This window comes from Anomaloglossus baeobatrachus, chromosome 12 (assembly GCF_048569485.1).
Source record: "Anomaloglossus baeobatrachus isolate aAnoBae1 chromosome 12, aAnoBae1.hap1, whole genome shotgun sequence".
NCBI classification, from domain to species: Eukaryota; Metazoa; Chordata; class Amphibia; order Anura; family Aromobatidae; genus Anomaloglossus; species Anomaloglossus baeobatrachus.
The window spans coordinates 101,336,098-101,363,113 of NC_134364.1; the positions used below are offsets into that span (position 1 = coordinate 101,336,098).

At 45.6% G+C, this 27,016-nt stretch overlaps 1 protein-coding gene across 2 annotated transcripts; it reads right to left on the reverse strand.

Annotated features, from left to right (window-relative positions):
- Positions 1-1,656: 1,656 nt before the first annotated feature.
- On the reverse strand, positions 1,657-26,297 carry ANXA9 (annexin A9). 2 transcript variants are annotated; one of them, XM_075331277.1, is made up of 13 exons: positions 26,256-26,297; positions 23,091-23,156; positions 13,693-13,789; positions 12,620-12,711; positions 9,011-9,124; positions 7,765-7,855; positions 6,550-6,629; positions 6,413-6,472; positions 6,203-6,293; positions 5,189-5,284; positions 4,721-4,779; positions 2,299-2,421; positions 1,657-1,885 (listed from the first exon to the last, which is right to left on the reverse strand). In XM_075331277.1, the coding sequence occupies exons 2-13, from the start codon at positions 23,136-23,138 to the stop codon at positions 1,823-1,825; spliced, it is 1,014 nt and encodes a 337-aa protein (XP_075187392.1). In that variant the 5' UTR covers positions 23,139-23,156; positions 26,256-26,297; the 3' UTR covers positions 1,657-1,822. The 2 variants fall into 2 exon arrangements, with proteins under 2 accessions (XP_075187392.1, XP_075187391.1); XM_075331276.1 differs by lacking the exon at positions 26,256-26,297 and having other exon boundaries at positions 23,091-23,271.
- Positions 26,298-27,016: the final 719 nt, after the last annotated feature.

The window sequence follows — 27,016 nt, forward strand, 5'->3', positions numbered from 1 at the left end:
CCACCAAAAGGGAGATAATTTTTGTATGAGGGCACAAAGAGGGAGGTAATTATCATATAGGGGCACAAAGGGGGAGGTGAGTTAATTATCTTAAGAGGACAACACAAGGGTGAGATTATTATGTGGGGAACCAAGGAGGAGATCATTATTAGGCCGGGGCCACACGGGGACCAATGCGATCCTCGCATGACACTCGGCTCACGCTGGCAGCACAGCGGGAGAAGAGTGTCATGCAAGTGTCACTGCGACTGATGTCCGATCATGCAATCGGACCACAGCTGCAGGGGACAGGCCAGCTCTGAAGAGGGAAGAGCCGGCTCTGAGGAGAAGCGGGCCGGCACGAACGATGGGCGGGCCAGCACGGAGGAGGAGATGGAGAGATTTATCTCCCTCTCCCCTCCGTAGTCGGCTATTGCGATTCTCGCCCTGCACTCTCAGTACACCGGTGTCCGTGAGTGCAGTGCGATCTTCGTCTCGCCCCATAGACTTGAATAGGTGTGAGAGAGAGTCTCACATTACAATCGCAGCATGCTGCGATTGTTTTCTCGGTCCGATTGGTGCTGAGAAAATAATCGCTTGTGTGCTGGGACACAGAGTAGGTTAATATTGGTCCGAGTGGAATGCAATGTTTTATCGCATTCCACTCGGTCCGATTTTCATGCCGTGTGTCTGAGGCCTCAAACACAAAGGGGTTGATAAGTATTGTATGGTGGCACCAATGGGGAAATAATTATCATTTGGGGGAATAATGATTGTACTTATCTCCCTCTTTGTGCCCCCACAGGATAATTATCTGTACTTTTGAGCACTCATATAGAAATGATCTCCCTATTGGTGGCCCTATACAATAATTATTTCCCTCTTCCTGGCCCCATAAAAGAATTATTTAGCTCTCTGTGGGCCCATACACTAATTATCTCCCTCTTTTTCCCCTCATACACTAATTATCTCCCACTTTTTCTTCTCATACACTAATTATCTCCCTCTTTTTCCCCTCATACACTAATTATCTCCCCCTTTTTCCCCTCATACACTAATTATCTCCCCCTTTTTCCCTTCATACACTATCTCCCTCTTTTTCCCTTCATACACTAATTATCTCCCTCTTTTTCCCCTCATACACTAATTATCTCCCTTTTTTTCCCTTCATACACTAATTATCTCCCTCTTTTTCCCCTCATACACTAATTATCTCCCACTTTTTCCCCTTATACACTAATTATCGCCCTCTTTTTGCTTTACACTAATTGTCTCCCTCTTTTTCCCCTCATACACTAATTATCTCTCTCTTTTTCCCCTCATACACTAATTATCTCTCTCTTTTTCCCTTCATACACTAATTATCTCCCTCTTTTTCCCTTTATACACTAATTATCTTCCTCTTTGTGGCTCAATGTACTAATTTCCTTCACCTTGGTGCCCTTATTCAGTAGTACTGTAGGGGGTGAGCTCTGTGATGGGGGAATCAGAGTCCATTTTATTCCAGTCGTCCAGTAGAAGCCAGACAATGGTGTTCTCTAAAAACAAATGTGGGTTCTTCTTTACAGCCTAAGTGTGCATAAATCTTGGCACCCACAGCCATATTGTGGCTATTTTGGTAGGATACGTGTTGGTACCAATCCTAATTTTCACTATGAATAATGGAGAAGCACCAGGTTTATGAAAGATACTTTTAATGGTCAATACATTTGGGCACATTCATTGGTCATGGTTCCCTCCAGCCCCGGAGAGGACATCTAGGGAAGGCGGCATGGCGGAAAAATTTGCTGCTGATTGACCACATCACATCACATAATCGTCATGTTTGCAATATGCTGTGCCATTATATGTCTTCTGCCCTGCACAGCAAAAGTAACGCAGATCGATAATTCCCCTTGGCTTCACTCTGGAAGAGAAATGTCTTATATCACTACATTAGTGATGGTTAAAGGGAATATGACCTCTTTGGTAAAAATATATGTTTTAGAAAGTAGGTATATATTGAAACGCCTCTCGCTGATTAAAATAATATATGTCTAATTCTCTGAAGGTTTATCGTTAACCCAATCCTTATATAAATTTGTGACTTGCAGTACCACTTTTCACCACCATGGTTCACAGGTGCTCAGTTCTAGAGATATAAGTGCAACAGCGCCCACTACTGCTCTGATTTTTCAAATAGAATTGGAAAAAATGCAATCCTAATAATTTGTCCTAAGCAGCCTGTAACAAATATCCTTGTTTCATTGCTTTAAAAAAATATGCGTTGAAAAGTGGACTTTTCCTTTAAGATTTTTTAAAAGATCAAGTAGACATTACCTGAATCGTTGAATAGAGGGATTTTCCATATTTCCTTCTATAGGCCACCCGTATACTCAATAAATCAATCTCACTCCGAGAAATGAGGATACGTATAAGAGTACTGTCATCAGTCCCAAGGCCCTGTGGGAGGAGGTCAGAAACATAACTTAGAAAAGTTTTAAATATACGGTTAAAAAAAAAATAAAAAATGATGTCTGCTGCCTTTTTGGCAAAAAAGATTTGGCTAAATTGTACATAAACGACAAAAAGTCTTTGAGTCCTGCTTCCCCCACCTACTTGTAGAGGAGGCCTGTGAGTTTGGCTTCCCCTGCCTACTCATAAAGGAAGCCTGTAAGTCCCGATTTCCCCACCTAGTCATAGAGGAAACCTGGTCCTGCTTCCCCCACCTTTTTGTAGAGGAAGCCTGGTCCTGCTTCCCCCACCTTCTTGTAGAGGAAGCCTGGTCCTGCTTCCCCCACCTTCTTGTAGAGGAAGCCTGGTCCTGCTTCCCCCACCTTCTTGTAGAGGAAGCCTGGTCCTGCTTCCCCCACCTACTCATAGAGGAAGCCTGGTCCTGCTTCCCCCACCTTCTTGTAGAGGAAGCCTGGTCCTGCTTCCCCCACCTTCTTGTAGAGGAAGCCTGGTCCTGCTTCCCCCACCTTCTTGTAGAGGAAACCTGGTTCTCCTTCCCCCACCTACTTGTAGAGGAATCCTGTAAGTTCGGCTTTCCCCACCAACTCATAGAGAAAGCCTGTGAGTTCTGGTGTCCCTTACATATTCATTGAGGAAGCCTGGGAGTCCTGCTACCCCTATCTACTCCTTGAGGAAGCCTGTGAGTCTTACTTCCCCCACCTACTCATAGTGAAATCCTGCGAGTCCTGCTTCCCATACCAATTTATAGATGATGCTTCGAAGTCCTGCTGCCCCCGTCTACTCATAAAAGATGTTTGTGAGTCCTCTATCCCCAGTCTTCTCATAAAAGGAAGCCTGTAAGTCTTCCTCCCCCAACATAATTGTACAGTACTCCTGCGAGTACTAATTTCCCACCTACTTGTAGAGTGTAATGCTCATCGAGCGAGAGTGGACCCACTGGACCACAGGGGGAACCCAGACTTCCCCTTTTGTGGAAGGGGCTTAAACTAAGACCTCTCAGAGAGGCGGAACGCCAGGTACACCTCCCAGGGCAGCTGGGAGGAGCAGACAGGCAGCAGGACAGATGGACACAGTTGTAGACAGGACAGATTCTGGCAGGACAAACAGGGCGGAACAGAAGGCATAGTCTGAATGAGAAAAGGCTGGACAAGCAGGGGAAGGTAAGGAGCTTCTGGTATGGGTAATCAGGCTGAGGCCACTAGGTGTGGGACATCAGGCACAGGACATCGGACACAGTTGCACCCAGGACAGGACACCTGGAGGAACTCCGGTCATCAGGCACTGATCAACAGGCACAAAACATCGGGAGCCGGGACAGCTAGGGACAGCTAAGGCAGACAGGACGACAGGTGCAGGTGGGTAGGGATACAGGTACAGGACAAAGAGTGGCACCAGGGCACAGACAAGACAGGTCAAAGAAAACAGGCAGGACAGCAGAGCAGTATTGGTAGCATGCCAGACTGGTGCTGGAGGCTGGGAGGTCAGAGCAGACAGACAGGACCAAAACACAGCTAGGATCTGAATTTTAATGCATTGCTCTGACCCCTCCAATGAGGGAGCATGAGCCTTAAGTACCTGGTGCCTCCCAACCATAGGCTGGAGACACCTTCACAAGGTGCACAAGATTCCTCTTCAAGAGACAGGAAGCGTGCCCACGTGCCTCGTAGGCTGGAGACCAGGAACTCTGTGCAGCATGCACAGGGCCTGGGGCCTAGGTAGGCGCTGAGGACACACACATGGGCATCCGCAGGGTAGACAAGCTGGTGACCGCACGACACGTGGACGGCAATGAAGAGACACAGAAGAGCACGTGAAACGTGGATGCCCACCAGGGGGGTGAGCCAAGGACCACGCGACATGTGGACATTCATGCAGGTAAACAGAGGACCATGCAACACAAGGATGGTCATGCTTGAGTGCAGAAGACCATGTGAACGTGGACAGCCATGCAGGTAAACAGAGGATGGCACAGCACGAGTATGGCCATGCAGGAAAGAGTAGGGATCTGAGACATTGCGATATAACGCTGCTGAGTGCCGACGCTACATAAAGGAAGCCTGTGAGTCCTGCGTCCTCCGCCTACTTGTAGATGAAGCCTGTGAGTCCTTCTTGCCCCTTTCATTCATACAGAAAGCCTATCTGTCCTGCTGTCCCCACCCACACAAATACAGTCATACTCAGCCTCTCATCTGGTTTGCTATGGCACGGTCAAAGGGGATCTGAGCCCCCAAAGCAAGAACTATGGCATGTCTGATGTCAAAAAGGACTAATAAAAAGTATTCCTTACCTTCACCGCACTGTACAGTTTGTCCGCAAAGTAGAGAGGGGTGTCCTTGATCACGGCCACTAGCACAAGAATATGCATTTTATTTGAAGGGTGTTTTTTACCTTCCCTTTCTTGTTAGAACGGTTCAGCAAAAATATTCAGATATCATGTTATGATACTGCTAAAGCCCCCCCTTTATTAGATCGGAGTACCCCAAGGCTCATTACAGATCAGAGTCGTGTTGTCAGTACCCCTTAAGGATGAAACAATTTTTTGTCACAATAAATATTTTGGACTTTAAGGAATATCCTAATGTTGGAATCCTTTTCCCCGAATATATACTGACGTCACGCATGGCAGCTTCCGAGCAGTGGATTTTCCATTACAGAGAGCCTACATAAGAGCTTTTTTCTCTATTTTTTTAGCCTATTAACTTGGTACAAACCTTTTAAGGTCAGTGTAGAGCACACAAGTCATCTGGGAACTCACCTAATGTTAGTAATCCTTTCTGGAAGTCGCCTTTAAAATTCTTCTTAACCCTTTCCTCTATGTCTTCTGACGTTGATTTTTTGAAGTGATCAAACACTAAAAATAGAAAACAAAATAGCCAATGATAACTTATCAAAAAGCCTTCTACCTTAAAGTGTTATTCCCACTTTTTTATAAATGTATATTGTTGAATAGAGCTTGTTAAAACAAGCACTTTTGCAATTTACTGCTTATTAAAATTTTCAGCCGTTCTTGAGATATTACCAGTTTTCTTTTGTTTATAGCTTGTTGCCTAGGAGACCGACCACACTTGCTGTCTAGCTTGTAAGCACTGTGCTGAAGCTGGTTGGGATTAGGAGGCAACAGCGCGCTCTAGTGATTCTGACCAGCTTCAAAATAGCGCTTAGAAGCTCAATAGATAAAGTTTGTAAGCACTGTGCCTATTCTGCTGTCTAGCAGCGGTGATCGGTCTCCAAGGCAATCAGCTGTAAACAAAAGAAAAAAGTGTTAATATCTCAAGAACGACTGAAAGTTTTAAAAAATAGTAAATTGCAAAATTGCTTGTTTCTACAAGCACTGTCCAAAAATACTAAATTTATAAAAGATGAAAAGAACCCTTTAAATTCTTAAAGGAACATTCTGGAAAGAAGCATTTTTCACCTATCCACCTGATCTGTCGGATACTTGACCTAACACCCCATTCAAAGTCTATGGTAATGGCGGAAACAGCAGAGAGTATGCTCAACCACAGTTTTATTTACACGCCTTGCCACGGACTTGAAGCTACAGGCAAAGTAACCCAAAACCCATTAATACAGCATTACTCTAAAGAAGTTCTTAATAATTAATTATGATTAACAAAGGATTGAACATTACGCCAATCAGTGTTTGACATGCATTGGCTGCCATAAATATTCTACAACCCTAGAGAACAGGGGTCCTAAAAGATGCCTCCTCACCAGTCTTTATTATAGCACAAATGCTAACCTAGATGGTCAGATGTGGGCATTTTACCTCTCCTAAGATGTCCATGGCTCCGTTCTGTCAAAATTTTGATCCACTGAGCGCTGTTGGCCATGTTCTTAGGTCCCTGATCGCTCAGAATCTGCCATTACCAATGCAAAAAATTAAATGCGGAATATTCCTTTAAAAAGAAAAAGCACTTTCATTTGCTGCTGTACCAGCTTTCACCACACGGTGGAGCCATATGAATGCGCGTACAACCTTTGATTCCTGCTCAATGAGGCCATAGTCAATAATCCCAGAATCGCTTTCTCTCTTGCCCTGGAATGAAAGAAATATATATCACCATCTTTATCCTGATAAACCATAAGAAAGTGGATACCTGTGTAAGGTGTCACCTTGGCCAGTGCTAGGAGGAACCCGGTGAACGGCTCACTGGTTTCTGATATAATGCTCTTCTCCAGCTCAGCTTTATACTCTAAGACGGAGACATAAGAAGAAGATTGTAGACCACATTGGCCAAGTTTGGTGACTACAACACAACCCCAAGGCTCGCATCGCTCAGGGCTCCAAAAACTATTCTTGAAGCTTGAAATATGATAGCATTTTTTTTCGAGTGGGACACTATTTTCATGACCATTTCTGGCTATATTTGATTTGTATCCTAGTCTATGACATTTCTCTGTCCTTAAAGGATTAGTCCTTATTCTTATTCTATCCACAGGGTAGGTGGTAACTTGCTGATTGGTGGAGGTCGGACTACTAGAACCCCCATTCCACTTCTAAAAACATATCTAAGAACTAATATAAATTATTCTTATTATTCTTATTTTTATTATTATTATTGCGCCATTTATTCCATGGCGCTTTACAAGTGAAAGAGGGTATACGTACAACAATCATTAACAGTACAAAATAGACTGGTACAGGAGGAGAGAGGACACTGCCCGCGAGGGCTCACAGTCTACAGGGAATGGGTGATGGTACAATAGGTGAGGACAGAGCTGGTTGCGCAGTGGTCTACTGGGCTGAGGGCTATTGTAGGTTGTAGGTTTGTTGGAAGAGATGGGTCTTGAGGTTCCTCTTGAAGCTTTCCACGGTGGGGGAGAGTCTGATGTGCTGAGGTAGAGCGTTCCAGAGTATGGGGGATGCACGGGAGAAATCTTGTACGCAATTGTGGGAAGAGGAGATAAGAGAGGAGTAGAGAAGGAAATCTTGTGAGGATCTGAGGTTGCGTGCGGGTAGGTACCGGCGGACTAGGTCACAGATGTAGGGAGGAGACAGGTTGTGGATGGCTTTGTATGTCATGGTTAATGTTTTGAACTGGAGTCGTTGGGCGATGGGAAGCCAGTGATGGGACTGGCAGAGTGGCGAGGCCGGGGAACAGCGAGGAGAGAGGTGGATTAAGCGGGCCGCAGAGTTTAGGATAGATTGGAGGAGTGTTGGAAGGGAGGCCAGAGAGCAGGAGGTTGCAGTAGTCGAGGCGGGAGATGATTAGGGCATGCACTAATGTTTTTGCTGATTCTTGGTTAATAAGAATGATTACTTCCCTTTAAGATCATCTTCTAGACCCTCAAAGTTTATAGAGCTGTGACCTCATGTTCTTAGCTTACCTTGTCTGTAACACGTCTGAATTTCTCGGAGCTGATCATTGGATCTGGTGGACAGGATTTCATTCAACGTAGCTTCATTGGTGCCTAAACCCTGCATTAGATAAAAGAAATAGTAATTGTGGAGGTCCTTCTATTCCGGTCTTAGCTCATCCTTGGTTAGAACAGTGATCCTCATGGCTTATATTATTGAAATCCCTGTTATGTTTCCCTAAGTATCAGCTCTAACCCATGGAAGGTGGAACTTTGGAAGAGTTTATTTTGATGGTCCAAATGGCCTATGCCTGGGCATAAAATGTGCCAAAATTTATTTTCAGTTTTGGAAAACCCTTCCAAGTTGAAGAAATATGTTAGGCTCTGGGAGAAGTCAAGAAGATGGTCCTTCCTCTTGTCCTGGGCCTGACTATCATTGGACTGGGTTTATAGGGGCTAGTAGGTGTAATGTTCACGGCTGTGAGCGGGATTAATGAACCCAATGGACCACAGGGGGGACCGGGGCTTACCCTGTAATGAGAGGGGCTTAACTAAGCACCCACCGCGAGGTGAATGCCAGGTACCACTCTGAGGGTAGTGACCTAGAATGTGGCCGCTGACCCCCAGGGCAGGTGACGGAGGGAGGCTTGACAGGCGGGTACAGACAGGAATGGTGGCACGGCATTGATAGACAAGTATGGGGAGGCAGACTCAGGTATAGGTAGCGGACACAAGGATATTGGGACCTGACAATTAGCTAGCAGACTGGGACAGACTGGGAGTGTTGCACAGGCACCTCCCCTAATGGGAGAGTGCCTTAAATACATAGTGCTTCTTAGCCATAAGCTGAGAAGCATTTCCATGAAATGACGCGCCAGCCCTTTAAGAGGAGGGCTGGTGTGCGTGCACGTCTTAGGTGCACTCCCGAGAACCCTGTGTGTCATCTATAGGACTCAGGAGGGGAAGGAGGCAACAGACCATGTGGATGGCCAGGGGAGAGCGGGGAAGGATGCAACCTGGTTGGGGTAGTGAGTAAGTCAGTGTCTCTGCAGGGACACCGGCGCTGCAGTAGGTAGTTTTGTTGTTGCCATTTCTGGTCAGGTTCTTAAAAGGATATTCCAATCCCCACGATATGCCATGATGTTAAGATCAGTGGTGGTATGAACTTTGGGACTTCACCAATGCTGAGAATGAAAAGGCCACAGCAAGTGTTCAGGAGCACTACTGGGCAGGAAAAGAAACAATGCAGAGATCTGAGGATATCAGATGCTCTCACCTTCATTGCCAATTTTAGTTCTTGGGCATCAAATTCAGCAGGAGTCTTCAGCAACCCAACCATGAGCTTCTCTAGGTCTCCCGAAAAGGCTTTCTTGATGTCCTCCACCAATTCCTACAGAGAAGATCAGACTTGACTATAATACTACTGACGTGCGGCTTCTGGAGTAGAAAAAGGATTCAACTTTATAGGCAGTAAAAATATGTATAAATGTTTTAGTGACTCATGGGGAGAATGGTATGTGTGGCAGCTACAACTTTGACAGAAAATCAAGGTTTTGTCATCGTGTAGACATTCTGGACTTCATTTATCGAAAGTCATAGATTTTTCTCATGCCTCTAGTTGTGCAACTTCAGAGCTTCCTCATTTCTTTTACTATCTATTGATTTATCTCAAGCATTAACTTTTTCATTTATTCTCTGTTCAAAATTCTTTTTTCTGAAGACCCATATGGCATTTGGCCCTCATCACTGTTAATTTTGGATAGACTTTGTGACGACATGGACTCTCATGGGTTAAAGTTTCTTAAAATTCAGCCAGACGTATTGTTCTACTGTGTGGTAACTCATGTTTGCTTAACTATTGTTTGGGACCAGACCCTTTGGGGCATTCATTGTATTGTAGTTGTGAATTGATAATGTAATTACCTTAGTAGCCATTGTCTAGTCGGTGACTTGCCGACTCCATGTAGATATACTGAGTCTTTCTATGCACATCATTTAAATGAACATTATCCATGCAGCTTGAAATTCATCCAATAGGAGAAGCAATCTTGTCCAACCAATCGATGAGGACGCAGTGTATCCTAAGGGAAGGTTATGGCTATAAAAGGGACTTCTTTAAGCCACCAGGGTTGATGAAGGTTGATGGATGCTGATGGATCCAGTCTAAACTCTTTGGAGCTGACTAGAGGATCAGGACATCTTATGGCTTCAATCTAGGGACTCCGGTTCCGGTTGAAGACCATATCCACAGTCTAGGGATTTCGACTCCGGCTGCCAGGATTGTAACATCATATCAGGACTACCTAAGGAGAACACTCAGGTTGGGACAATCCGGTCACCTGGCTACAGACTTTACAGACCTCACACAGCTTCCTAAATCTGGCGCTATTCCTATCTCGGTGGGTGCCCGCCGAAAACGGGGTGCTGCTGGATTTGAGTAAGCGGCCCTGGAAGCTAGGAGGCCCGGACATTCTAATCCCTGGTGAGCCAGCGGAAGGGTGAGACTCTGTTGCCTGTTACATTTGTGTTTTGCTGGTTATGTGTTATGTGCCGTTAATTGTTTGGGGATCCAATAAAGTCTAATTATTGTGGTTCCCTCACCCTGTGTTGTCTGAATAGTGTTACGCCCACGGTTAAGGAGGCCGGCGTTCAGTTGGGATGAGCCCTGAGCCACGCTGTCTTTCTAAAGGCGGCGGGTTTTAGCGGACGAGAGCACCCACTGAGCCCCGTGTCTCCACAACTGGTGGCAGCGGTGGGATCCTCATCGTCCACTGCATCATTCTGGGCATCCCAACGGACTAATTTCCGGATCAAGTCCGACCGAGTCTCAGCGTTCCAGTAGATAATCTTTCGCCTCTGGCACAGACCCTGTAGCATCCATTTACTGCAGCGGTCGTAACTCCTCTCTTGTCCTTGTCCCATGGCTGAGCTGGTGGGGTTGGACATGGCAGCGTCCGAAACCTGAATGCCTCCCCTATGGCCTGCTGGGTATGCTTATGTGCCTCCCTGGTTGTTGAGCCATGGACGATGTCTGAAAACACCAGTCCGCTGCAGCTCCCCTGGGTAAACCAGGCTGAGTAGTAACGGCACATAACACATAACCAGCAAAACACAAATGCAACAGGCAACAGAGTCCCACCCCTCCGCCGGCCCACCAGGGACCAGAACGTCCGGGCCCCCCAACCCCCAGGGCCGCCCACTCCAATCCAGCAGCACCCCACCCTCGGCGGGCACCCACCGAGACAGGAACAGCGCCAGACCCAGGAAGCCGTGCGAGGTCCGCAAAGTCCGCAGCCAGGTGATCGGACCGCTCCAACCTGAGTGTCCCCCCCAGGCAGTCCCGACAAGATGCCACAATCCCGGCAGCCGGAGCCGAAATCCCCAGACCGCGGACACGGCCCCCAACCGGAACCGGAGCCCCCAGACCGAAGCCACAATGTGGTTAGGCTTACTCACGGTTCTTGGCTCAGAAGTGGATGATGGAGACCGGGAATGCAAACCATCCCTGGAAAAGATGTTAGAAAGATCCACATCAGGGTCCTGCTTGGCTTGGATGTGGGTGATGGCTGCTTCAAACTGACTGGATAGTCCTTGTCCTAGGTCATTCTCCAAAATGACTGGTGTGAGCAGGTAATTCACAAGCCCCACTTTCACTTCCCTTTGAGTGGTATCCGAAACAACAGGCTTGGTGGGGCCATCTATGAACCCCACTTCAACTTCCTCCTGGCTAACAGGTGTGGGGAGGCTGTCCATAAACTCCTTATGGACCTCTTCCTGGTCAGACCCCAAAGTAACTGGTGTGGGGACTGTGTCCATAAGCTCCACATCAACCTTGCTCTGATTAGTCTCCACAATGACAGGTGTGGGGAGGCTGTTCACAAGTCTCACATCAACCTCTCCCTGGTCCTTTCCCGAAATAACTGGTGTGGGGACGGTGTCCATAAGCTCCACATCAGCCTTGCTCTGGTCAGTCTCTACAATGACAGGTATGGGGAGGCTGTTCACAATCCCCACAGCGATCACTTCCTGGTTGGTCCCCAAAATACCAGGTGTGGGGAGGCTGTCCACAAGCTCCACCTCGACCTCTCCCTGGTCAGTCCTTAGGTCCAACTGCACACATGCCAGAGGGACGTCTGAGCGCTGGCCCTCAGCCAGGGAGATGGATAATTGGGAATCTGGTACAGGGTCTTCTGGGGAAACAATAACTGAGCTTACCAGGGTAATGGAGGAACCAGTGTCTCGTAGTCCCTGGCTTGATGTTACAATCCTGGCAGCCGGAGTCGAAATCCCTAGGCTGTGGATATGGTCTCCAACCGGAACCGGGGTCCCTAGATTGAAGCCATAAGATATCCTGATCCTCTAGTCAGCTCCAAAGAGCTTAGACTGGATGCATCAGCATCCATCAACCTTCATCAACCCTGGTGGCTTAAAGAAGTCCCTTTTATAGCCATAACCTTCCCTTAGGATACACTGTGTCCTCATTGATTGGTTGGACAAGATTGCTTCTCCCATTGGATGAATTTCAAGCTGCATGGATAATGTTCATTTAAATGATGTGCATAGAAAGACTCAGTATATCTACATGGAGTCGGCAAGTCACCGACTAGACAATGGCTACTAAGGTAATTACATTATATACACAACTACAATATAATGATTACTGGAAAAGTCTGGAGAACAATACGTCTGGCTTTCAGTGGCCAATACAATTACATTGAGTCAACAAGAGTCTTGTAAAAACAACGAGGGACTTCTCCCCCGTCTATAAACAATTTATCAAGCTGTCTGGCTGAATTTTAAGAAACTTTAACCCATGAGAGTCCATGTCGTCACAGACTTATTGAAAGAGAAGTATAACATCGGTGGACTTTCCTGAGGGCCATACCTTCTGAAGCTCTGTCTTGTAGAGTCGAACCACCTCTTGTCTTTGATCATTGCTGAGACTAGTCACAATGTTGATGATCGTCTGCACATTATCTGTCAAAAAAACATTATGGGATTGAGTTGTATATAGATGGAATATCTATAAAGATGTGGGACTCTGTGGCCATCAGTGGCTAGAGTGCACTGTTTCTATTGTTGGTATAGGAACCACATGGCTGCAGTGACCACATGGATGTACGGCCAATGATTGGCTGCAGTGACCACATGGATGTATGTCCAACAATTGGATGCAGTGACCACATGGATATACAGCCAACAATTGGCTGCGGTTGCCACATGGATATACGGCCAACAATTGGCTGCGGTTGCCACATGGATATACGGCCAACAATTGGCTGCAGTGGCGGCATGGATATACGGCCAACAATTGGCTGCAGTGGCCGCATGGATATACGGCCAACAATTGGCTGCAGTGGCCGCATGGATATACGGCCAACAATTGGCTGCAGTGGCCGCATGGATATACGGCCAACAATTGGCTGCAGTGGCCGCATGGATATACGGCCAACAATTGGCTGCAGTGGCCGCATGGATATACAGACAACAATTGGCTGCAGTGGCGGCATGGATATACGGCCAACAATTGGCTGCAGTGGCCGCATGGATATACGGCCAACAATTGGCTGCAGTGGCCGCATGGATATACGGCCAACAACTGGCTGCAGTGGCCACATGGATGTACCGCCAGCGATTGGCTGCAGTGACCACAATTGCATTTGATCCTGAACAACCCAGTTTTCAAGGACTCTATAGAAGCCACTATTTTGGGGGGTCTTTTGGAAAAATATCTACTTTGCTTAGAACTCTATAGCTGCATTATAGTAGTTGTCCACTTGAAAAAAATTATTAGGCATGTTTGCTATAGGATTATAGTAATATATTTGGTTTGGCGTGTGTACCCCCAGCCCGATGCAGGGCACACTACAGGTCCTATACGTTTGTCCTTGCCTTTCCTATCTCCCACAATTGGCTGGTATGATGTACTTATGATTCATGGGCACACACCAACCTCACCTTTGTTGTCCAGTGTTTCTGCAATCTTTTCCACATCACCTTCTGGCTCAAAATTTTTCAGAGGTCTGATGGTGCCAAGCGTTCCCCAGGCACTAACCTAAAGAAAGAGTCAAGGCGGCAATTAATTACTTTCATTCTTGGGGTTGCTGAGATAGCTTACTAGAAATTACATGCAAGTTTGTTCATAAAAATTAAGACATGTAAATAAGGTCCTGACTCTCCCAACTACAGAAGAAAAGAAGGATTGGACATGTCACATTTGAACATGCCCAATCTTTTGTACTCCACGAAGACTGTGAGCGACTTTTTCCCCTCTCTGTATTAAAACACACATGAAGTGAGCATGCATGTGGGTGAGATAAAGCTGGGTGAGCTTCAGACATCTATGGAATATGTATGGTGGCCATGTGCCATCACTGTAAGGAACGGGCTCAGGAACTGAGCCCGCACCATAGAGCGCTTGACAAAAAAAGGATTCACAAAGATGGAAAAGAAGATGCATCAGGTGCATAACGCAAAGCTCTGCCGTGGGACATGGTGACTAATAAATCAGGAGATTACATAGAGAGAATAGAAGTGTTCATCAGAACGTCCCATGATTGGAGCTGTTGGAAGAGTCACTATCGAAGGTCTACATAAAAGGGGGCCCCAAAACAAAAACAAAAAAATCAATCCCCCAATTTAATAATTTTAGGGGAAAAAAAAAGTACATAATGAGGTGATTACCAACCAAAAATACTGGAAAATATGGTGCGATGGGATCTGTAATACCCGTTTGTTTTTGTATTTTTGTTTTTTCCTCCCTTTTTGATTTTTTCATTTAGACAGCAATTTAAGGGCTTGTTTTTTGGTAGGGAAGAGTTGGGAGTTTTGAATGTGTAGCACCTCTGAAGATATCAGGGCACCATCACCGAGTCCCGGGGCATCCCCCCTACCTGTGGAGGGGTCAAACACCTTGCTGCCCACACCATCGCCAATGGGGGTACTCCCCATCGCAGCGGTGATATTCCATCTTATCACACACCACGGGGGGCATCACGAACTTTAACCAAACAGTCCCATGTAAATACTCCCCCTTTTATTCGAGTGGCCGCACGACCCCGACCCCCGGGTCCGGAGATCCCTCGAGCCACCGCGGATTCGGATCCGAGCAGCCCGGCTGCTGGCACGAGGGTGGCACACACAAGGATCTTTTGGACGAATTGCGACATGGCAGCATATCTCCCAGAAGCTGATGAATAGCCAATGTGCCAGTTTAATACTCTATTCCCAAGAGTCAGGAGGCCCCAATACATATTAGACTGTTGGCAGATATCGGCGAGTTCACCTGACTTTGGCCTACTATACGTGGGAGTCTTAATCAGTGGTGGAAAGCCACAATTGGATAGAAAAATGCAGACCATGTCACCAGCTAGTCATTCCTGGAGGTAATGGACTCATCATAAATAGTGGTTGAACATTCTTCACAATGGAAATTAGAAGTGAGAAGAACAGTTTTTGATTTTCATAGAATGGTAGGGTTGGAAGGGAACTCAAGTGCCATTGGGTCCAACTCCAAGGTTCTCCTAAATCATCCCAGCTATATGTTTTGTCTTGTTGGGGAGCTAAGAAAACTCCAGCCAATGGAGAATGTTAGATCTTGGACCTCGGTTGTGAGGTTCCGACTCCTGGGCTCCGAAGATCAGCTCTTATCACTTTCAGCCGTAGCCAGATAAAAACAGTATACAGAGTGGAGCACCGGGTGTTCAGCTCCTATTCTTTTCACGGATTTCCTTCACTAATAAGATAATGGATCACCAATGAAGAAAATATGTTGACTAACATCAAGATTTTTATGAAAAAAACTTTGTCTTTGGAATCAAGAAATTCTGGTGTTTTATAGTTATGAAGGAAGAGGGCACAGGATGAACTTTCAGTTTCATACTTTTGTAGTGTATAAAAGTATGGAAAAAGCTAAGAAAAAGTATGTATATGAGATTGGGGCCTGGAATAGGTAAAGCTAGATATATGAAGTGACAAAAAACAAGAGCAGCAGGACGGACAAGAAAAAGATAAAACACAGATACTGGAGTAAGAGAACAGTGAGTATCTTCTAATCTAGGGAAGCGAAGGTAAAATTTATCCTCGGGTCTTAGGACCATCTTCATCATACACCTCAGCGAGATCCTCTTAAGGCCCCGTCACACTAAGCAACATCGCTAGCAACATCGCTGCTAACGAACAACTTTTGTGACGTAGCAGCGATGTTGCTAGTGATGTCGCTGTGTGTGACATCCAGCAACAACCTGGCCCCTGCTGCGAGGTCGTTGGTTGTTGCTGAATGTCCTGGGCCATTTTTTAGTTGTTGCTGTCCCGCTGTGAAGCACAGATCGCTGTGTGTGACAGCGAGACAGCAACAACTAAATGTGCAGTGAGCAGGGAGCCGGCTTCTGCGGACTCTGGTAACCACAGTAAACATCGGGTAACCAAGAAGCCCTGTCCTTGGTTACCCGATATTTACCTTCGTTACCAGCGTCCGCCGCTCTCACGCTGCCAGTGCTGCCGGCTCCTGCTCTGTGCACATGTAGCTGCAGTACACATCGGGTAATTAACCCCATGTGTACTGTAGCTAGGAGAGCAGGGAGCTAGCGCTAAGCAGTGTGCGCGGCTCCCTGCTCTGTGCACATGTAGCTGCAGTACACATCGGGTAATTAACCCCATGTGTACTGTAGCTAGGAGAGCAGGGAGCCAGCGCTAAGCGGTGTGCGCTGGTAAACAAGGTAAATATCGGGTTGGTTACCCGATATTTACCTTAGCTACCAAGCGCAGCATCGCTTCCACGTGGCGCTGCTGGCTGGGGGCTGGTCACTGGTTGCTGGTGAGCTCACCAGCAACTCGTGTAGCCACGCTCCAGCGATCCCTGCCAGGTCAGGTTGCTGGTGGGATCGCTGGAGCGTCGCAGTGTGACATCTCACCAGCGACCTCCTAGCAACTTACCAGCGATCCCTATCAGGTTGGATCGTTGTTGGGATCGCTGGTAAGTTGTTTAGTGTGACTGGGCCTTTAGTCTCCCCGCTGCACTCTGTGCTTACAGCAAAACAAAGCTCCAAAAAAACATTTTAAAGTATTGGCAGAAGGGTACCAAATCAAGGTCCCTTAAATGCCAACGCAAACTCCATATAACAAAAACTTTTGTTGAACAAAAATTCAAAAACACAGGAGAAGAAGGAGTTTTAAATGCAAAAATATATTTATTGTAGACAAGGAGGGGTTAAGGCAGGAGATTTAAAACAAGTATGCAGGGCAGAAGTGGAAAACGGATATAGATGTCAACACAAAAATGTATACAGTTAGGTCCAGAAATATTTGGACAGTGACACAATTTTCGCGAGTTGGGCTCTGCATGCCACCACATTGGATTTGAAATGAAACCTCTACAACAGAATTCAAGTGCAGATTGTAACGTTTAATTTGAAGGTTTGAACAAAAATATCTGATAGAAATTGTAGGAATTGTACACATTTCTTTACAAACACTCCACATTTTAGGAGGTCAAAAGTAATTGGACAAATAAACCAAACCCAAACAAAATATTTTTATTTTCAATATTTTGTTGCGAATCCTTTGGAGGCAATCACTGCCTTAAGTCTGGAACCCATGGACATCACCAAACGCTGGGTTTCCTCCTTCTTAATGCTTTGCCAGGCCTTTACAGCCGCAGCCTTCAGGTCTTGCTTGTTTGTGGGTCTTTCCGTCTTAAGTCTGGATTTGAGCAAGTGAAATGCATGCTCAATTGGGTTAAGATCTGGTGATTGACTTGGCCATTGCAGAATGTTCCACTTTTTTGCACTCATGAACTCCTGGGTAGCTTTGGCTGTATGCTTGGGGTCATTGTCCATCTGTACTATGAAGCGCCGTCCGATCAACTTTGCGGCATTTGGCTGAATCTGGGCTGAAAGTATATCCCGGTACACTTCAGAATTCATCCGGCTACTCTTGTCTGCTGTTATGTCATCAATAAACACAAGTGACCCAGTGCCATTGAAAGCCATGCATGCCCATGCCATCACGTTACCTCCACCATGTTTTACAGAGGATGTGGTGTGCCTTGGATCATGTGCCGTTCCCTTTCTTCTCCAAACTTTTTTCTTCCCATCATTCTGGTACAAGTTGATCTTTGTCTCATCTGTCCATAGAATACGTTTCCAGAACTGAGCTGGCTTCATGAGGTGTTTTTCAGCAAATGTAACTCTGGCCTGTCTATTTTTGGAATTGATGAATGGTTTGCATCTAGATGTGAACCCTTTGTATTTACTTTCATGGAGTCTTCTCTTTACTGTTGACTTAGAGACAGATACACCTACTTCACTGAGAGTGTTCTGGACTTCAGTTGATGTTGTGAACGGGTTCTTCTTCACCAAAGAAAGTATGCGGCGATCATCCACCACTGTTGTCATCCGTGGACGCCCAGGCCTTTTTGAGTTCCCAAGCTCACCAGTCAATTCCTTTTTTCTCAGAATGTACCCGACTGTTGATTTTGCTACTCCAAGCATGTCTGCTATCTCTCTGATGGATTTTTTCTTTTTTTTTCAGCCTCAGGATGTTCTGCTTCACCTCAATTGAGAGTTCCTTAGACCGCATGTTGTCTGGTCACAGCAACAGCTCCCAAATGCAAAACCACACACCTGTAATCAACCCCAGACTTTTTAACTACTTTATTGATTACAGGTTAACGAGGGAGACGCCTTCAGAGTTAATTGTAGCCCTTAGAGTCCCTTGTCCAATTACTTTTGGTCCCTTGAAAAAGAGGAGGCTATGCATTACAGAGCTATGATTCCTAAACCCTTTCTCCGATTTGGATGTGAAAACTCTCATATTGCAGCTGGGAGTGTGCACTTTCAGCCCATATTATATATATAATTGTATTTCTGAACATGTTTTTGTAAACAGCTAAAATAACAAAACTTGTGTCACTGTCCAAATATTTCTGGACCTAACTGTACATAATAGCAAGCAGGCATAAAGAGTATGCAGAAGACCTGCTAGGAGATGCAGTGATCTCTTACAGATTGAGTGTGAGATGAACTGTCAAAACGACATAAAGTGCTACAGTGCAGAATATTTCATAATTAGGAGTTCATCAAACAACACACACAAGCAAGTGTTCTGCATAGGCTAACCCCATATGTGGAAGACTGCAAGGCCTGTCCTGAAAAGAATCAAAGGTTCACAAGTGAATAACATACCTATGTAGGGAGAAGGACAAGGGATCGCCAATGCCACATAGGTGCCCAGAATGAAGAGATAACCCCCCAGCCCACCGACACATGTTTTGCCAGGAGGGGGCACGTGCACCCCACCTCACGGCTTCATCAGGAGGGAAGAATCATTGATTCACAGGGTACACGTTACAATGGTGAGCACTTGCACTAGGGAAAGGGGAGCAGGGTCACCTCCTAAACTCATATACGACTGATCCCTGCACTCCCTAACGTCTCTATACGTGTTCTTTCACACTGTCACCGATCACATGCCTATCCCTGTCTTTCCCTAGACTCAGCCCTGTATAGTACATAGGGCAGCGGGAATGCTAGTAAAGCAGAAACTATCACCAGCAATTTCCTGGACTAGGAGGGAAGTCTTTAAAGCAGAGCTAATTAGCAATAGAGAACAGCTGACTATTGCTTAGACTCAGAGGGGACCAGAGGATTTAAGTAACCCAAGCAGCGCTGGATAAAGGAGAATCTGCACAGCCAGCAAGTATTAACCTGAGCAAGTGTGTATGAAGCCTTGCGCTGTGATCTCCTGATACCAGAAACAGAAGGGACCACTCTACGTCGTGGTAGCCTTTTGACAGGATGCCAGGACTTTACTGACTACTAACTTAATGGGACCCACAGGCTGTTTTGTTTTTTTTAGTGCCAATGTTTTACAACCTACAATTTTTGCAGTGACTCAACCAGTTGCTGCTCTGCCAAGCCTATAAATATGGAGGACATCTATTTAAAGCTCATCTCAAAGCTTGTGGTACCAAACTTCAAAGATTCCCATTCTGGGGAACATTGAAACCCTAAAGGCCGTTTTACACGCAACGAAATCGCTAACGACATGTCGGTGGGGTCACGGAATTTGTGACGCACATCCGGCCTCGTTAGCGACGTCGTTGCGTGTGACATGTACGAGCAGGGCTGTGGAGTCGGAGTCGGAGTCGTGGAGTCGGAGTCGGAGTCGGAGCTCATTTTGGTGGAGTCGGAGTCGGAGTCGGTATAAAATGCACCGACTCCGACTCCTAAAATATATAATAAATTGGGGACAGGAGTGCAATGCAGAATGTGCTGAATATTTTACTAAATAACAACATTTAGTATAATGCTTATATTTAAGTGAAAAATTTATTGTAGTACAATGTGAACATCAGACATTTAATTGTTTTTATGATACAATAATCAAGATATTTGGATAGAACATAAAATATTTATTGGAATACAACTTTAGAACACAAAAAAACTAATAAATTGTAAATATGTAATATATATAATATATATATATATACAGTGTATATACACACACAAGATATATATGTAATCTACTGTATATTACATAGTGTATTACATATTTACAATTTATTACAGTTTTTTGTGTTCTAAAGTTGTATTCCAATAAATATATTTTATGTTCTATCCAAATATCTTGATTATTGTATCATAAAAATTATTAAATGTCTGATGTTCACATACACATATTCATGTACTACAATAAATTTTTCACCTAACTATAAGCAATATATGTAGGAGCCGGAGTCGGAGCCGGAGTCGGAGTCGGAGCCGGAGTCGGAGTCGGTGCAAGAGAATTTGAGGAGTCGGAGTCGGAGTCGGAGTCGAAGGTTTGGCTTACCGACTCCACAGCCCTGTGTACGAGCGACCGCTAACGATCAAAAATACTCACCTAATCGTTGATCGTTGACACGTCGTTCAAATCCCAAATATCGTTGATGGTGCTGGACGCAGGTTGTTCGTCGTTCCTGAGGCAGCACACGTCGCTACGAGTGACACTCCAGGAACGACGAACAACACCGTACCTGCGTCCTCCGGCAACGAGGTGGGCGTGACTTTCATGCGGCTGCTCTCCGCCCCTCCGCTTCTATTGGACGCCTGCCGTTTGACGTCGCTGTGACGCCGCACGAACCGCCCCCTTAGAAAAGAGGCTGTTCGCCGGCCACAGCGACGTCGTTAGGAAGGTAAGTATGTGTGACGCGTCCTAGCGATTTTCTCCGCCACGGGCAGTGATTTGCCCATGATGCACAAACGATGAGGCCAGGTGCAGCGTGTAAAGCCCCCTTTTGTCAACAAAGAAACTCATTCTAAAATACTCAGTCAGTGATATGTTCTCGTCAATACTTGCTTTTAGGATGGCTCACCCCTCGGCTAGGCATCCTAAAGGCCTTGTCACACACAGAGATAAATCTTTGGCAGATCTGAGGTTGCAGTGAAATTGTGGACAATCAGTGCCAGGTTTGTGGCTGTGTACAAATGGAACAATATGTCCATGATTTCACTGCAACCACAGATCTGCCAAAGATTTATCTCTGTGTGTAACAGGGCCTTTAAGCACATCGAAGTCAAGCTGTCAAACCATGATCCCCAGATTATGTCTTCTGGAGGATCACCTGAAGTCAGGTGGAATAGCAGGGTTACATCGGGAAAATACCACTTTACATTTTAAAGCATCTGTGGCGCCCCTGAGGCTTCAGTCGCCACAGGGTATTGCATCTGACTTAAGGTGAAATACTCATCCCGGGTAAGGAAGAGGTTAACCACTGGTTTTCACTTACACAGCACACACCGCTCAGGTGCTTTCCCACTGAAACAGGGCTAAAGGTGGTCACCATAACACCGTTTTTTTCCCAGCCACCAGTGAGTCATCAGGAAGGTGGGGGCAGCACAGGGGAAGTGAGAGAACACACAGTTTTTACCTCAGAATAGTCTGAGACTCAGAACAACACAGTCACTGTGGAGAGTGCTTCAGAGCTTCCACAGTTAGGACCGGGCAGACTGGAAGCAGTAGGAGACACCGGTGGAAGTTGTGGGACAGAGGAGAAGCACAGTTGCCGAGGAGAGAGCTTAATTGCTCCCCTGGAACCAGCGCTGCTCAGGATGCAGAGCCCTAGGGTGGTGCATACTTTAGGTTGCGCCACAAGAATCTGCCGGACAGGGGATTTTATGTCCCTCTGGCCACCACAAGATCCCGAAGCACAGTAGCAACAGAGAGCCCGGAGTCGTGATCACGGTCATGCGCCCAGAGGGTTCGCGCTGCCTGCATACGGGACAGGAACTTTAACATTAAACCGGGGTCTTCAAACACTTCAGGTCATGGGGATGCACACTAAAAAGCGCAAGAAGGAAGGGCCCACACTCCACGACACCGGTGGTGACTTCTGAGGTACCCGGGAACGGCTGGGGCCCATCAACCAGAAACCGGCACTCCAAGGGTGACAACTGAAGTGTGAGTAAAAGACCTTCAACCGCAACCACTGTGTCAGCTTCTTCATTGCTGGCGCAGGCGCCCTGCGCTTCGGCGCTAGCAGCCACTACTGCCGCCATCATCCTTTCTGGGGCCTAGCTTCACCTGCGGGAAACTGAATCATCCTAGTTGCGACACCATCCACCATAGAGGACAGCGACTGCAGCGGCGGCTAATTCCTGGCGTACCGTAGGTGACGTCACTACACAACTACTACTCCCAACATTCTCAATCCCTTCCACCATCCATCCATCCCCTTATTGGTGTACACCTCGGGGCCACGAAGCCAGGCACGGCCACAAGTGACATTCCAAACCCGGCATCCCCGGCCCGGTGATGAGTATCTCACCCCCCTGCCCTGTGGGAGCTACTCATCTGATGCAAAGTATATTTGATATGGTGATAACTATCTAGACAATGCCCTGTCCATACACACCCAACAACAAATGCACATTTTAGGGATATGGATGACTACCTGTAACTCGATAAGATCGGCATCCCACTTGATGGACCATTGATCGTTTCTTCTCTAGAATACACCTAGTCCACCCCCAGTTATCGAACGCCATAGAGTAGGAGATTGAAGGTGTCAAATTGGCTTAAAGAAGTGCCAAATTTTGTAAATTGACAAGAAATGGCATTGTCTTAATTCAGTACTTTACAGTTTCTAGTCCCAAGAATGAGTAAGGGAACAGGGCAGATCTTTTTTATGCTCATGCATGACCTCCGAGCAATGCGCAAACCCTGTACCAAAAACCATCTCCATCAAGTGCCAATTGGAGGCTCAGTTATATCGTTGGGTTCATTTACCTTCCATGACCCTTCTAAGTGGCTTTGAGTGCCCCCCATCTCTTCTGAAACAGAACTCCACTCTGCAACATGAGCATCACATAACTCACCTTATCTACCAGGTGTAGAGAGGTAAAAAGTTCTTGATTCAGCGTCATTGCTCCTCAACGGTCTATCTGAAATATAGAGGAGTTGTCGGTGATTCCTGGTGATTTCAGGCAGAAGTTTGCAGCAGTCCTGGATCAAACTTTTATGAATAACAGGTTTTGGCTGTTCTTAAGCAAGCACAGAGCCTGTCCCAGTGCGAGGAACGAGGGGAGTGGACAACACTTTGCTCTCGAATGGAAAAATGTCAAAGAATGTGGAAGTAACTGAGAAATGCGGTGACAGGCTGTGTCCAGGATGACATGCATACCTTTGCATAGCGTTACCCCCTCCCACCTATATTATACAAATACACTGCATTGTTCCATGTATTCCCGCTGATCTTTGTTGCATACTCCCAGAAAGGGAATCAGAAATGTCCATTAGACCAAGGAAAATATGGGCTGTCACCAGCCTCAATTTCTGACTGGGAAATATTTTCTTATCTGCTTTACTACAGGCTACAACACAGGGATTTTGTGATAAACAGATCCAACTAGTTTGTCAAGCAAAATACATTTGTAAATAACACATCCAACTAGTTTTTAAAGCAAAAGCCGCTCCAATTATTGCTACTTTTTGTAAATTTTTGGAAGAGTTTTTCCTCCTTAACGTAAGTGCACACCTTGAGTCTCCATGATAAATTTTTGGAGCAGAAACTTAAGTTTTTGAGGGGGATTTAGAGAGTTCCTTCTTCAGTTTCTGCTCCAAAAAGATTCCCTATACACACAGTCACTGAACGAAAACTCTCCAAATCCTCCTCGAAATCTCAAAACTCCTAAAAAAAACCAAACAAACATGGAGGTTCAGCTCAGCTTCTGCTCAAAACACTCAAGTGTGAACATACCCTAATAGCTATGTGCATAGAGGTTTTTTCCCTGTTTTCAGAGCAGAAACTGAGCAGTACTTCTGAGTTTTTAAGGCGTTTTGAGCTTCGGAGAAGGATTTGGAGAGTTTCTGCTCAGATTTTGCTTAATGGCTATGTGCATAGGGAGTTTTTTTGGACTGGAAATTGAGCAGAAACTCTCAGAATCACCCTCTAAGTATTGGAGGTACTACTCACTGTCTGATCCAAAAACTCCTAAAACATACCGTACTCAGTGTGAATGTACCCTAAGGCTATGTGCATAGTCTTTTTTTTTTTTTTTTTTTTTAGGAGATTCAGAGCAGAAACTGAGAAGCACCTACAAGATTTTTATGAGTTTTGAGATTTGGGGGAAGATTTTGAGAGTTTCCACTCAGTAGCTATGTGCATAGAGAATCTTTTTGGAGTGGAAACTCAGCAGAAACTGAGAAGAGACTCTCCAAATCCTCCTCAAAAACTTGAGTTACTGCTCCAAAAATTATCATATAGATTCTCTGTTTTCTTCTTCAAAATTTTTGGAGTTTTGACTATTTCTGCTCCTCAGAAAACTCAGTGTGGAAATATCCTAAGGCTACGAGCACACAGAGTATTTTTGCTCAGCTCTCAGATCAGAAACTCAGCAGTAAGGCCGGTGTCACACTTGCGAGTGCCTCGCGTTGCATCACCCGGCATGGACTCACACTCTCCTCACAGGAGCGGGTCGGTTGCATAAAGACGCATGCAACCGACCCGCTCCTGTGAGGAGAGTGTGAGTCTGTGCCGGGTGATGCAACGCGAGACTCGTGCGAGATACACGGGAGGCACTCGCAAGTGTGACACTGGACTAACTCTGAGTTTTTAAAGAGTTTTGCAATTTTGAGAGTTTCCGCCAGCACTGTACTTCTTTGCTATGTACATAGGGAGTGTTTTTGGAGCATAAACTGAGAAAAAAAACTCTCAAAATCTTCCTCTGAACTCTTCAAATTTTAAGTTTCTGCTCCCCTTATGCTTCTGCTCCAAAAACACCTTAAAAAAACCTCAGTGTGAACATACCGTAAGGCTATTTGCACACAGAGTATTTTTTTTTAGTTTTTGGAGCAGAAACTGAGAAGTACCTCTGAGTTTTTAAAGAGTTGAGAAAGTTTTGGAGAGTTTCCGCTCAGATATTGCTCAGCGGCTATGTGCACAGGGAGTCTTTTTGGAGTGCAAATTGAGCAGAAACTGAGAAGATCCTCTCAAAAATCACACTCAAAACGCCTTAAATTTGGAGGTACTGCTCACTTTCTACACCAAAAACTCCTAAAAAAATGCAGTGTGAATATACCATAAGGCTACATGCACAAAGAGGATTTTTGCTAAGTTTTTAAAACAGAAACTAAGCATTACCTTCGACTTTTGAGATTTGGAGGAGGATTGAGATTTTCTGCTCAGTGGTTACATTCCCAGGGAGTCTTTTTGGAGCAGAAGCTGAGAAGAAACAATTAGAATGTTCCTCAAAAACCTTAAAACTCCTCAAATACTTGGAGTTTCTGCTCCAAAAATTCCTCGAAAAATATACAGTGAGCAAAGCCAATTCCTTCTCCAAAAACTACATGTACGCAAAGCGGTATAGAAGGGTTCACAAAGTTTTTTTTCTTGAAGTGTTATTTTTTTTTCCAGCCTTTTCGTATGAAAGTGTCTAGTTGGAGAAGTTTCCTTCGGGATCCGCTTCCAAGGAGTACTTTTATTTAATACCTCTTGAGAATAAAAAAAAAAAAGAAAAGGCTCAAAAACCTTCTCATATGAACTTTAAAGTGAATGAATAGGAAGTGTTTTTCTGAAAGGATCTGCTCCAAAAACCCCATAAAAAAACCTCTGTGAATTTAGCCTTATAGCGCATTCCATGCTGAAAATCAAGGAAAAGCCACTGACTAAATGCTCGTTATGGTTTGGAATAGGAAATCTGCTTTGTCGTTGATGCGGCTGCAAATGTTACCATAGGGGAATTGCAAACCACTTCAGTAAGAGACATTTTATTTGTTAAAGCAATTTACATGCTGATTCCACTGGAAAACTACAGCAGGTAGCCCCACATGCCGATCAGCTGTATTAATTAAGGTAATACAGAGCAGCTTGCTGACTGTTTTCTTTACTTTTGCTATGCAACTGGAAAAAGGATAAAAAATGCAGAGTACTGCTAGCTTTTACCTTTCATAATGCAAAGGTGAAGGGTCACCCCACTGCACAGGTATGAGATGCATTCACCTGTGCAGTTGTAGATGTCTGAAAAGACACATGGAGTACTTACATGGAGCTGTGCTGATGAACAGTATCTGGGTGGTGATCCGGCTCTATTCACCGGCACAAGGGCGGATTTGGGGAATCAGGTGACCGGCTGCCCTCATTGTGCTGTTATCCACCCTTTCCTGTTAGTTATGAATCCCCCCTCCCGTTAGAGAACAGCTTCTATACTTCAGTAACCTCTTCACTACTGTCGTAATAAAATGCTATAGGAAAACACAGCCTAAGGCCCCCTTCACACGTCCGTGATACACGTGCGTGTTTGGTCCGTTTCCGTATATACCGGAGACACGGCCAAACGTGCACCAATGTTAATCTATGATTGTGGTCACACGTGCGTTATTTCATTATGTCCGTGTGTGCGTGTCCGTGATCCGTATGTGTTTGTGTTTTGCACGGATGCATGTCCGTTATCTGCACGGAGCACGCACACGTGGACACAATGAAAGTCTATGGGTATGTGCACACACGTTAGTAAACACGTATGCATCTACCTATAGTCCGTGTCCGTTTGGTGTTTTTATTTCTAGTGATGTCGGCTATTCTTTTTATTTCTGTGTATGTCGGTCAATCTCCCTGAGTCCGTCGGTCGGTCTCTCTGTCGGTCTCTCTGTCCCTCTCTCACAGTCTGTCGGTCAGTTTCCCCCCCTCTCTCATACTTACCGTTCCTCGATCACCGGCGCGGCGCTGCACGGCATTCACACTGCTGCGGCGGCTTTTACTATTTTGAAAAAGCCAGCCGCTCATTAAACAATCTCCTATTCCCTG

What these genes read in the sequence shown, in the direction of transcription:
- ANXA9 (XM_075331277.1), bottom strand. Translation starts at nt 23,138, where the DNA reads ATGACGCTGAATCAAGAACTTTTTACCTCTCTACACCTGGTAGATAAG. An exon ending in TCAGACGTGTTACAGACAAG is followed by an intron (nt 6,630 to 7,764) that starts GTAAGCTAAGAA and finishes TCTCCGTCTTAG; the next exon opens with AGTATAAAGCTGAGCTGGAG. An exon ending in TCATTGAGCAGGAATCAAAG is followed by an intron (nt 6,294 to 6,412) that starts GTTGTACGCGCA and finishes TGGTAATGGCAG; the next exon opens with ATTCTGAGCGATCAGGGACC.